This window comes from Amblyomma maculatum, chromosome 6 (assembly GCF_055883805.1).
Source record: "Amblyomma maculatum isolate TAMU_Amacu chromosome 6, ASM5588380v1, whole genome shotgun sequence".
Lineage (NCBI taxonomy): Eukaryota > Metazoa > Arthropoda > Arachnida > Ixodida > Ixodidae > Amblyomma > Amblyomma maculatum.
The window spans coordinates 154,170,579-154,183,582 of NC_139349.1; the positions used below are offsets into that span (position 1 = coordinate 154,170,579).

A 13,004-nucleotide genomic window follows, 5' to 3' on the forward strand; every position below is an offset into this window, starting at 1 on the left:
CTGAAATAATGCAGCAGTACAATGCAGAGGACATCTACAATGTAGATGAGACAGCACTGTTTTTCAAGTTGCTTTCTTCTAAATCCTTCGTGCTCAAAGGAGAGAGGTGCACCGGGGAAAAGCTTAGTAAGGACAGGCTGACCATCCTCATCAGGGCTAACATGACGGGAAGCAACAAATTAAAGCCGTAAAGGTGGAGTCACACTGCGGAAACAGTCAACTCAGTTTGTCAACGACGTGTTCACGTAGTGTTGGTGGCCCTGTTGCATTGCCCCAACACGAACTGTTCAGAAACATGTTGTCGCCTCACGCCAACAGCGTTCGCGAACTTGCTCTTTGACAGTTGGGCAACACCATGTCGCACCGCGGAAACTTGCTGCTCGTTGCGGCGCCGATGTCAGGAGCCGCCCACTTCGCTACAATTTCGTTCAAATTAATGCGTTATATGCGGGGCTGGGAAAAATTAGACAGCCAAAGAGGCTGTCCCTTAGTCTGAGCTTGCTTCAACGATGAAGGAGAGCATGCAAATGCTTGCTGGGCTTTAGTTTGCATTGCACTGAGGCACCGCTTTCGTGCACAATCTTGAGCGCTGCTTTCTTGTGTAAAAAATTTGCCGATTGTGGACAGAGTTCGCAAATTTTAGCGAATGATAATAGCCATCAAGTATAGAATCAACTACAGTGAACTGAATTAAATGATTGCTTACATCGCAAGACATGCATACGAGCAACCTGGTCCACCACAAGCGGCCAGTAGCAGTCGTCGGCACTACTTGTGGGGAAGATATTAAGTACGGCTGCCGAACGCACGTCTTATGTGACGTATTTTACCGAGATGAGCTTCCCTGTAAAGCGATAACGAAAAACGAATCTTTATTACAATGCTGAGACCGTTGACCTGTTCAGGAATCGGGAGTGCTGTTCGCCAAAACAGACTAGGCCTAGGGCTGAGCATGGCAGGCAGCTGCGCATATTATCGCCTGCGCACCCGCGAAAGGCGCCGTCGCCGAGAGCTCCGCACTTTGTGCAGGCATGCTGCTTTTGCACAAGTATAGCAGGCAATCCTGATAGCAACTTTTTTCTGATACAAACATGCACTGCATCAAACCAAGCGGCGCTGCATATGCTGCGCTGCTCCACAGTCTCGGCTGTGGTGACGAACAACGTAGACCATCGGCCCGCCGCCTGCAGCAGTCTTCACCATTTTAGTGAATGAAAAGGGCAATTAAGTATAGTTTTAGCTATAATGAGGTATACTCGACACTTGTTGACATCGCAGCATGAACGTACAATCTTCACGAAGCGCCGGTGTGCGGCCGGAGCAATCTCACTCGACTGCTCATGCCCTTGGCAACGGGACGAGTGACCGTCGCCACGTGATCGCTCGCCTGCATGCGCTGTCTGCAAAACGCCACAACATGGGGAATGGTTTGTAAGGAAACTGTCTGCAAAAAAAAAAAAAGTATATGCAAGTAGGAACTGTGCAGGAATAAGTCAATCAGCTCAAATATGAGTACTTTGGTTGGTGTATTGTCTCCCGGAAATTCGCCCAGCCGGTGAACGGGCCAAACAGCGTTGACGGACACTGTTTCCTGCTTGTTTTGGTTGCCGAACACTGTCGCACAGAGGCAACACTGCAGCAACCTGTTCGGCTTCTTGGCTGTTCGTGTAGTATGACATGCTGTTGGGGAACAAGTTGGTTTGGAAACTTTTTGGCGGCTTGTTTGGCGAATGTGTTCGGGTGACGTCTGCGTTCTTTCCGAAGCATCCACGGTGCTTCAAGAACATTGCAACCTAGCCCATTTTTTATCAAGCCAACAGCAAGTCGGGGATAACGCAGGACATTTTTAGTGAATGGATTCATCGCAAGGATGCACGTTTCACGTGACAGAAGAAGAAAGTTTTGTTCCTCGTTGACAACTGCCCGTGACATGGAACTGTGCCGTGCCTCATACAGCTAGAGTTCCTGCCAGCGAACTCCACAGCACTGCTGCAGCCCATGGATCAGGGTGTGATCCAAGCAGTGAAGACACGTTTTCAGGGAAGTCGTCGGAGGATGCTGTTGTGCACGGACTAGGGGAGGAAGTACAAGGTGGATATGCTGCATGCCATTTACCTATTCGCCGCGAGGTTGACCTAGAGGTGGCGCCACCGTCACTCCGGTAGTGTGGATCGGCAGCCGGCGGCGCTCGCAGAAACGCACGCTGCGTAGGTCTGCTTCCGAGTTTACGGCGGGTTTGTTGGCGATGAAAACATGTCTTCTGCAGTATTTCTGCAATATTGCAGAAAGAAATCCAAGGATTTCGCCAGTGCAGCGGAAGAAGAGCGGATTTTAGGAAAACAAAACACTCAACCACCAGTCTTCTAGATTTACTTTGCACGTTTCTTGCGCTGTACTGCGCTCACGCGCCTAATGCTTGGGCCTGTCTAATGACAGCTTTGTTTTTCTTATCGACTTTTAAACAGTTTGCGCGTCTCATGCGAGTGAGACCGGCGAATTTAGTGTCAAGCCCACGCAGATACAAGATTCGTGCTCTGACCTGCAGTAATTTAGATTGAATCGAGAAAGCCTGGTTCATTATATCGTACTTGACTCGAGGATTAAGCAGGTTAAATGTAGCATTGGCAGCGCACTGCATGGCGAGTTGCTTTAGACAGAGTGCACATCAACTCTGGCCCAGACAACCACGCACAAGTATTCCCCAAAAATGAGATCACGCCGACACTATACAGAAAACCTCGCCGCACTGGAAAGCTGATTGTTCACGTGTACAGCGCTGAGTGCATTGAATTTGCCGAGATGCTTTTTGCGGCCACTGTCATAGAATGTGATAGTGTATTAATGCATGTGCCACTAACTGTAAATGATTTCCTGAAACCGAGGAAAGTATAAGGGATAACGGTAAATTAGTAGTGTAATTATTTTGTTTTGCAATGCGAATAAATTTCCCCGTGTGAGAGAACTTTTACACACTTGACAGAATTTACAATAATCAGCGATTAATTTTCAGTAACGTTAAAGTGCAAGCTACGAATTACTCACTGCGAAGACATAGTTATAAACTGCGCATGGGCACTGTTATGTTCTGGGAAGCAATTTTACAGGCTGAAAATTCCTTTATCAGTAATTATTTAGCAGTGAATAAATCTTATGCGAAGTAAAATATTAGGGTTGCTTCCAAAACAGATGCCGGATATAAAACTATTCCGAAAGAAATGGAGGCCATCTTATCATGCGACTATAAAAATGTATTTATTCCCGAACTAAACACTGATATTTAAGCCCGCAGGAAGCTGTTTTACTCCCCTTGTCAGAAATGACGAGTTTTGTCGGAAGACAGCACTTGGACGAAAAGGGATTATAATGATTATAATAGGCTACCAGTAAAGTACATTGATCTAGGTGTATTATGTAATATTTGGGGTAACAATTAGGTGCAGGGAATATGTTTCCCAAACATTCGAGCATTTCTCTAAAGTAAAATGTGCTCACTAAAATTTTTACGGAGGCACAGAAGCCTTCAACAACAAAAAAGAAAAAAGAAATTCATATTGACCCGGGTTTAACGCATGAAAGCGACATCGGCTATGACTGATGATTGCAGAGGCTGGTTTTGGTGTCTTTTTTTTTCATCATTAACACCACATTTACCACGTGAGATTGTTTATTGTGCAGTCAAATCCCACAGCAGGGGAACGCCTTTCGAAACGGTTGTGATTGAGTCCCCCGTTCTCAAAATCAGCAGTCGAACGCCCTTACCATTGAGACACCGCGACAGAGGTTTAAAAGCAAAAACAAAAGTACTCACATAACTCTATCATGCATACAGACGGCGTAGTAGGCATAGAGTGGTCTGTTCAAACTGCATTCTGCTATATAAAGCAGTCTGCGGTGGCATATGTTTTAGTAGCTGCAATATTCCAAACAGAAACGGGAATATGCGATTTCTGAGCGTTTGCAGTAACTTTTATTGACTGCAACAACCTTTTTTGCTTTGACACGGCGGTAACGACAGTACCACTTCGTTTGAGACATTGCATGTCAAAGGATTTCAAGCGCCGAAGACCGTGATGGATGATGTCCTTATCCAAGCATGACATGCTCGATACGGACAAGTATATATTTTTTTTTATTGAAGCGTGGGGTTATTGACTGTTCATATTTATTTTGCAAGAGGCATATAGGTAAGCAAACGCTCACAGGAACTGCGAAACAAACAAAAACACTCCTGTACATGCCACATGCGCGCACGTAGATCACTGCTGGCTGGCACGCGATGCGAAAACGCATCCACACTGAGTAGGTTTCGCCGCTGAGCCGCAAGGTGGTAACTCTGCTCGATCTCGAGGCCAATTGGATGATGCTTGGCGGCAGGTTGGTGCACAGTCATTGGAAACTGCTTTAGGCATGCAGGATTTCTGCAACTGCAGAAGAGCCATGCACGCAGTATGAGCCTGAAGTGCAAGATGCCGAGGAGGATCTGCTGGCGAATTTTGCTGCCATGGGCATCCAATTTGATGAATATAACTATATCGACAGTGACATGGCAACATGCTAGAAAGCACACTGGTAAGCATTGTCGGTGAGGTGTGCCCTGCCAACGAAATCGAGGAAGAGTCCGACTCTGATCCTGTGGTGACCCCTGCGCAGTACAAATGCTGCTTTTAACTGGTCAGGTGTATGTGGCACTTGCAAAAATGATAAGCTCTGCATGGTTTACGCCATCCGCTTTCATATGGAAATGACAGGTGTAACTTTGTTTAGGATAGTGTACGCTCATCTTTGGCTTTCACAGGACTGGGGAAACAGACAGATTTTTATATAAATGTTTTTTCAAGTCTCCTTGAGAGTGGTGTCAGCCAGGAGGTGAGAGTGCCGGCTGAGAACTGGTAAGGTTAGGTATGCCGGGCATGCTGAGTGTCTTCTCCTCTGCTACAGCCCATGGATACGGAGGGTGGCACCGGTGGCAAGGAGGGCCGCATCCGCAGTGCCAAGACCCTGCACCTGCCGCTCCTCCCCGAGCTGGACGTGTACATCCACTTGCTGGTGCTGGTCTACCTCATCGACGTCCAGCGCTACGACAAGGTCGTTCTTTGATTCTTGAGCAGCATTACCTTGCCATACTTGGCGTACACATTAATCACCAGGTACTGCACGCTATGGAGGAAACTTCTACAGGACAGAAGTCACAAAAAAAACTGGCAAGAAAACGGTCAAACCCACTGATAATAATATTGAAGTGCCACGAAACTATCATTGTTATAACCAGTAATTGTTATAAGCCAAAACAGCAAAGAAAACATGAGGAACTTGAGATATTTAATTAAAAAGAAAGTAGCTTAAACTCTTCACTTATTTGCAGCTAAAAATGCATAATCAATCAGCTTAAATTTAATTTGACTGCTTTACGCCAATATTGTTATCTCTCTGCTGGGCATCCAACTATTGCACATAGCTGAGTGAAATATTTTTAGCACAAATGTTGTCCCATGGGAACTTGGCCATTCTTAGGACTTTATGTGGGGTTTGGCTGGCATGGTTGCAGTGTTTGCAAGTTTTTTTTTCCTCCTAGGATTTGTGGGAAAACCAGAAATTATCAGGGAAATTTTTGTGCACTGGGAAAAATCTGTGAAACCAGGGAAACCATCGCAAATTTCGCTGAGTCAGGGAAAATGGCACTATATATCCTGCAGTGCATTTTCATTTTAAGCTGGCGCACAAGTATGTTATTCATGCAGGGTTTGTTTTGTGTGTGCATGTGCTGGCGCCGCAAAGTGATGTGTAATATATTACTTTGACGCTAACTCGTGGCTGAGCTGCCACAGTAGAAGCACCAGTATGCATGTGAGGTGGGTACTCAATAAAATATGCGGAAGTACTGGATGAGAGAAGTACGCAACAAAAAGTAGGAATAACCGTGCCGGCAGCTGCCAGCACGAAAGTGATTGGTGAGCTGTGCTGCAAAGCCGTACGCATGCGCAGCCGTATTAGACTGGATTGGCTAAAAAAATTTACTGTGGCTTAGCTTGGTTAAGCCTGGTAATTGTGAAGCAATACGTGGGTTCTGCTATTGTACCGCTTGTGGAGATGCTCTGGTTATGCTTACGCTAATATGGCTATGGTGATACTCTTGGTTGTTCTATGTTTCTGCTATGTTTGGCATGGGTAAATACGCACAGACAAGAATGACGACACACTTATGTTACTCGTTTTCATCTTTTATTCAAACCTATAAATACGCTTCGGTGATCTCGATAACATTCCTTCTCGAGTCGCTGCTGCCGCTGTTCCGGAGTTTCTTGGGCACATCGCTCCCGTTTGGCTTCGTTCCGGCGTTCCGAACTAGTAGTGCTGGAACGAGATGCACATTCCACACTGTCAGCCAAACTTATAACTTCCTCACTTGATTCTGCTGCCGAATACACTGAGTGTTTTTTTCGCCTGGCTGCATCTTGAGCTCGTTGCTTGGAAAGCCTTTCTTCTCGTTCTTCTTCTGTCTCCGTAGCTCACTGATGCTTTCTCTTTGCAACCTGCCGAAGCTATAGGCTGGAGGCGGCATCTCATGGGCTTGACGAGAAGAGCGGGAGTCAGGTCGCGGCCGTGGCTATGCACCGCACAAGGCGACGGCGTGTGATGGGGCCCCATTTTTACACAGATGGTATGACATCACATAGCGCGCAGCACCCCTGGTGAGAGGAGCGGGAGTCAGGCCGTGGCCGTGGCTATGCGCCGCGCAAGGCGACGGCGTGTGGTGGGGCCCCGTTTTTACACAGATGGTATGACGTCACATAGCGCGCAGCGCCCCTGGTGAGAGGAGCGGGAGTCAGGCCGCAGCCGTGGCTTTGCGCCGCGCTAGGTGACGCCGTGAGATGGTGCCCCGTTTTTTACACAAATGGTATGACGTCACGCAGCAAAGTCACGCGAAAGGTCAAGCGTGGCTATGCGGCCGCGACATGGCATGGGCTGAGGTGGTAGCTAAAGCAGTATTGCTTCGCAATAAAAGCTTCTTGTTGTGAATTATTCATCTATGCTCATTATCGTCACCTGCTGCATTTTTGGCAAAGTTGGCAGTGCTACGGCTGTACATTGTTATATAATATCCAATGTATTGTTCGTAGTATTGTTATAAGTGGGTTTTACTGTACTGCACAGAACAAGAGTACTAGCAAAAGTGCCAACTTTCACAGCATTTCAACAACCTTGATTTAATTATACCATAATATGGCTGTTTAAATATGCTCTAGTAAACTTGTATAATATTCTCTTCAGAATTAAATGCAACATGGGGAGAATTCTTTGATTGTGAACTTTCAGAAGAAACATTCAGAAAAAGTTTATAAAAGCCTGAGTATAAAATTAACAAATGGTAATGAAAATTTCAGAATGCAGTGAAAGCTTGTTAACTTGAACCTCAATAATTCGACAGATAATTTGAACTGCACTACTGGGTCTAGCCGTGCTCTATAAAAGTCTGTGTCAAAAATCCCATCAATTCAAATGTGAATTGGTTCTTTCACCAATATTTCAAATTACATGTCTAGGCAGCCTGAAGCCCAGCATAGGGCAGCATAGTTATGAGGCTGCATGCCTCCAAAATGGGTGAGAAGATAAAACAAGGTAAAACCACGGAACAGCACTACGGCTCTTGCAACGATAGTACCGCCTCCTGGTATGATTGACACTGTAAGCAATCGCTGAAATAGCACTCCTCAAATTTAAACTGCATGTTGCAGAGTTGACCGGGCACCTATGACGTGCTCACAATTGCAAGCATTACGAAACATGGACAGCCTTCTCTCCGATAATATGCTGATGACTCTTAGTTTGTTTCGCTGTCATGAGCTTCGCACTGTTCACGCCAACTCGTGGCGGCGTAGTTTGCGAATCGGCTAGCTAACCGACTGCAGTCACACATCGTTTCGGATGATCATTGGCGGTAAAGGCCGTTTTTCGTGCCTCCATTCGTCTGGTTGTACCACTGTTCCGAAAATGTGCTCTCATGAAGTGTCATTCAGTGCATTGTGCAGCGAAGCCTCTTTTGAAGCTCCAGCAGTTTGCATTGATGGGAATACAAAAAAAAGTCATTCTCGCGCTTTTATTACCTTAAAAGCAGTCAGCTATTTTGCAATCATTCACCAAATAAATTTGCTCAAATGCAAGTGGTGCCTGTCAGTTTTTCAAGGCTGTTTGAAACGATAATTCGAACATCAACTCGTTTTTGTTTTTCTTCCGATCCCCTGAAAGTCGAATTGGTGACTTTTTTACTACTTCCTAGCTCTAGGAGCTGAAGTTTTGTAGCGAACTGAATTTAATGTTTTCCAAAGGCGAAGTTTTGTTTCAAAGCAAATTTTTTTTTTTGCTGCAATTGCGAGGATTCCCACCTAACATGTTGAACGTTCTGCTACCAAAGCTACTACAAGGGTCGGTTGTCCTTGGCAGGCGGTGCAATGCTCGGACCTGCTGATGCAGAAGATTCAGGCCCAGAACCGGCGCACCCTGGACCTGCTGGCCTCCAAGTGCTACTTCTACCACAGCCGCTGCTACGAGCTCACAGACAAGATGAGCGACATCCGCAGGTACCGGAGCTGGCAGTGCCCAGGCTGCTTTTTGTTGCTGCTTAATGAGGGAGCATTACCATAAAATCCACGTATAATACAAGCCCACATACAAACCGTAGTTTCGTGATAGCAAAAATGGAAAAGAAAGTTGCATCCGTGTAGAATGAGAGCGAGAAAAGATTAGTAAGAGTATTTATTTGCACTATATTTCGCAGTTACACCGCGACTTGTATGCGCTCTGTGCTTCCACTTCCAAAGCAATCGCGCACCAAGCATCGAATAGTGCTGTGGACCTCCATCTGCCGGTGCTAGTTCACATCCCTTCTCACACCAACACGCTCGATCGAAGAATTTCTAGCACACAGAGGAGCAGAGCACCTCGCATTCGCTGTGGCAATCGAGCAAGCCACTTGGTCCTCCGACTTTATGAAACCAGTAAGCCATTTCCAGCTCGGACGCACCTGTCATCATGCACTGGGCCCGCACCTGTTCGTGTCAAGCACTGCGCACAGACAAACATGCATGGTGTGTGGGCTCAAGAAGTGTTCTCGGGTTAAGGGTGTTCGCGATCGTCGTTTTCCAGTACATGTATCATCTGCCCACTGCTCCCTTGCTAGGGACATCTTTCTGTAGAAACTCTTTTTCGGTACCTCTGAACGCTTTCGGTACACCGCATTTCTTGAAAGCGCGACCGACGCTCTCTCTGGGAATACGGTCATGCTTCCACGAATTGGCTGTATAGGGCGTGGCCAGTATAGGCTGTGAGAGAGCCATGTAACGCGCCGAGTGCGAAATGCAATTGATCCCCTTCTGGATGCGTGTGCGTCGCGGGCACCGCGGTCGTGAGGATTGCGTGGTCAACGTGGTGAAACAGAAACCATCAAAACAGTCGACTGACGCTATTGCTAGATAGCACCTTCTCTCACTAGAAGCCTGATACTGATGGTGTTGATTAATAACGAGGTTGGAACTGCTAATTTAGGCTGAATTTTGTTTTGATTCACATTAATATGAGGCAGAAATCTGACATGATCAAATCTGAAAAAAAAAAAAAAAAAAAAAAACGATCATGCACCAGGTTTTTACGGTACTTGTCCCATTACTAGAAAAGCCGCCGCCAGCATTCGTTTGTTGTGCTCGCAGGATGCGTTTAAAATTAAGTCCCAACATTGGCATGAAGTATTATTGGTCATCAAGCTGCTGTATGACGTATGCAGTAAGCATCCACAATGCCTCACTGGAAGCATCCAGACCCATCCATGACTGAGGCAGATGCAACTTCAGGCAATCCAATACGTGTTATTTGCCTACGCATACATGCCACCGGCTGATCTCTACATGGAGCTGTTTCTGCCAATGTCTGTATCAAAATTGGGATGCAACCATTTGTCGTACAGCATTTCAGGTAATGTCATGCGATTTTTTTTGTTGCGCATAAACTTTTCCAACCTGATTGTCACCATATTGCTTGCTGTACTGCTTTTCTTCAGCTGGCATTTCCAGATGATCCCTAGATGGAGCAGCAGAGACTAGGTAGGGGATGTATTATATATAGCCGTAGGGAGTGGTTTGGGCTAGGGTTGTGGAGGTGTAAAGAGAGGAGGTGGTAGGTGGGGAGTGAGGCTGCTGGGTCATTAGTGCTGAGGAACCCACACTCCCCGAGTGTGAGCTACTGCTTGCCCCCTCCCACCTGTCACAATTAATTGGTACTGCCAGGTACATAAAGCAGTCAGCAGTATGGCAGTAATCAGGTCTGAAAAGTCTGCAGTGTACATGTATTAATCAAGTTGCAGGCCAGTTCGTGGCAGATTTGAACCAACTACATATTTACTTCCCTATTGTATGCTTTCAACTGAGGTCTTGGCGAATGCAGTTTACATTGGATACGCAAATGCTAACACCGAATACAGTACTAGCAAAAAGAACTTTTAATAGTACATGTCAAAAACTGCACTCAAAAACCTTTCACTGGTGGGACTGTAATGATTTCGTACCCTTGCATGTAAGCATCTTTTTCTCTTTTTTTTTTTCCTTCAAATTGTGTGAAAGGAATTGATAGATGCACTGGTTGAAATATGTTGCGTTTAACGTGTGGCAAAATTTACTTCATAATATTGAAACTTAAAATACATGCTGTCCTATGGACATAGATTAGTGAAAAAAGAAATGCCTCCTTTGTTGCATATCAAGCATTTCATTACTCTGAAGTTAAATACATTGTGGTTTATCTCCAGTAGTAACTTGTATTTTCGCACACAAAGCCTCTAAACATTTCTATTTTTGTTACACAGAACAGAAAGAAATTTAACATAGAAGCATGGTCCGTGTTTCCTGTCCTAAACTGCATAGGTCCGGCCAAAATAATGCAGAGCTCGATTCTGGCAATTGAAATTTTCTACCATTTTTCGTAGGGCAGATATGATGGTTACTCAAGTCAATGCAAAGATACCAGTAGCTTGTGTTAATGTATAAATTTACTTCCTAATATGGCGCAATCTCATTGATCCAGTTCTTATGAGCATTTAAAATTAAAGCATAGTCCTTAAAACAGGCTCCAAAAGCTAGGAATGAAACATACTTGACACAGAACTTGCTTTTATTGCAGCAATTTGAAATAATCTGTCCAATCTGAGCTGCACTTCGTTTCTCAATGTCCTGAAGCAAGATTTCATGAAACTAGTATTAAGCAATTGCTGTTTCATCACTTAGCTTCATACCTTCAACAAAGCCCCAAAGAGAACCTTAAAATTTTTGCTCTGTCAATTTCCCCGGGAGCAAGAGGTATTAGCTGCACAGGACCTTGGCAGCTGCCAAAGTCGACGCTGCTGACTGCAATGACGACATCGTAATACTGAGAGATATGCTACAAAAATTTAAAAAAAAGAAAAGAAAGATTAAATAAATTCAGTATAGTATACTGAAGATCACATCAAACATAGGCCAGGAGCATTGTCTTCACAGTGGCTACCATTGTCTTCCGCAAGGACTGTTTCATGACCTCTTTGAGTGAAATTCGAAGCTCATATGCGTTTTTTGTACATTTTGGTGGTCATATTATCCAAACCTGAATGGAAATACATTTAAACCTCGTTACAAGAGACACTCAAGGAAACCCAAAAAAGTGTCTCTTGTAACCAAAAATTCCTATCAACTCGTATGTGTGACAGCTTAGATTTCCTTATCTAAATTCTGTTCCGTATCAGTGTCTTGTTTTGTTGCAATATGTCAGGAACCAAGAAGGAGTGCCTCATTTTGACTGGGAAGTCAAAATGTCCTTATTGTTTCAGCCACTATCATCACATTCCTGTGGGACCGAAACAACAGGGACATCTTGACTCCTCAGTAAAGAGGAGGCACTCCTCCTTGGTTCCTGACATATTGCAACAAAACAGGACACTGATATGGAACAGAATTTAAATAAGGGAATCTAAACTGTCACACATACAAGTTGGTACGAGTCAGCTGCATTGCATGAGTGTACCTGGGTTGTGTCTCTTATAAATAGTGAAAATATTACTTTAGGGACCTGGAAAAGTTGTCCTTAGTAACAGAGTGTCTCCTGTAATCATGTCTCTTGTATGCAATGTTGTTAACATGGCAAACATAGGAAAACTAACCAAATCATTTTCAAGTGTCTCTTATAACCGATTGTCTCTTGTAACGAGATTTACTGCCATTGTATCAGCTGCGCAAAAATGCATCCTTTCAATAGCGTCGACTGGAAAGCGAAAAAAAAAAAAAAGGAATGCATTAAGTGGGATCTTATTCATATTGCACTGTATCCAATGTGGTGTGTGTGACAAATTTTGAACACTGAGGCAGGGTCCTTATATAACTGTACAGGCAGCAGGCTTGTTCTTTTGCTACCCATGGGCTTGTCAGGGGCTCTGTGCACGGGCTCAGGCTGGTTCGAAAGCCCGTATCCTGCCCGGCCCACGGGCTTGGCTCGGGCCGCTCGGCAACCCTTTGGGCTCAGGGCGGGCCCGGGCCAAGGTATATTTGTCTTGGGCGGACCGGGTCGGGCTGTACACTCTGATCACGAACACAACATGAAACTTTTGCGAAAGCATGAATGCAGCCATTGTGTGATAACCAGAATTCACAGCATTTTCCCCGTGTCCTGCCCATGCGAGAGCTTCAGAGTTCTTTTCCGGCGTTGACCCGCCTTTCCTCCTCGCCAAGAATGTACCTTTGGTAGCCGCCAATGACGGAGCAGAGGCTTCAGGGCACCGTTAATGCCTGAATTGAATGCATAACTTGTGGTTTTTGCACAATAAGTTCATTCTACATATGTGTTGTCGGTCTATATATTCAGAAAATTTGTCATTTCAGGTGTGAGAACTCATAATTTCAAGGTCTTGGATAAAATTTTCATCCTGAAATGATTTCCTTCTGTATCATTGCTTCAACTGCAAATATGGCATGACGGGCTGGGCCGGGCCCGGA

At 45.1% G+C, this 13,004-nt stretch overlaps 1 protein-coding gene across 2 annotated transcripts in view; it reads left to right on the forward strand.

Annotated features, from left to right (window-relative positions):
* The window catches only part of LOC146187100 (26S proteasome non-ATPase regulatory subunit 3-like), a 62,764-nt gene that overhangs the window by 3,780 nt on the left and 45,980 nt on the right, over nucleotides 1–13,004 (forward strand). For both annotated transcript variants that reach the window (XM_084607570.1, XM_084607571.1), the window contains exons 4-5: nucleotides 4,939–5,085; nucleotides 8,440–8,576. In XM_084607570.1, coding sequence (XP_084463696.1) covers nucleotides 4,939–5,085; nucleotides 8,440–8,576 — 284 coding nt within the window. The remainder of the gene's footprint in view (nucleotides 1–4,938; nucleotides 5,086–8,439; nucleotides 8,577–13,004) is intronic.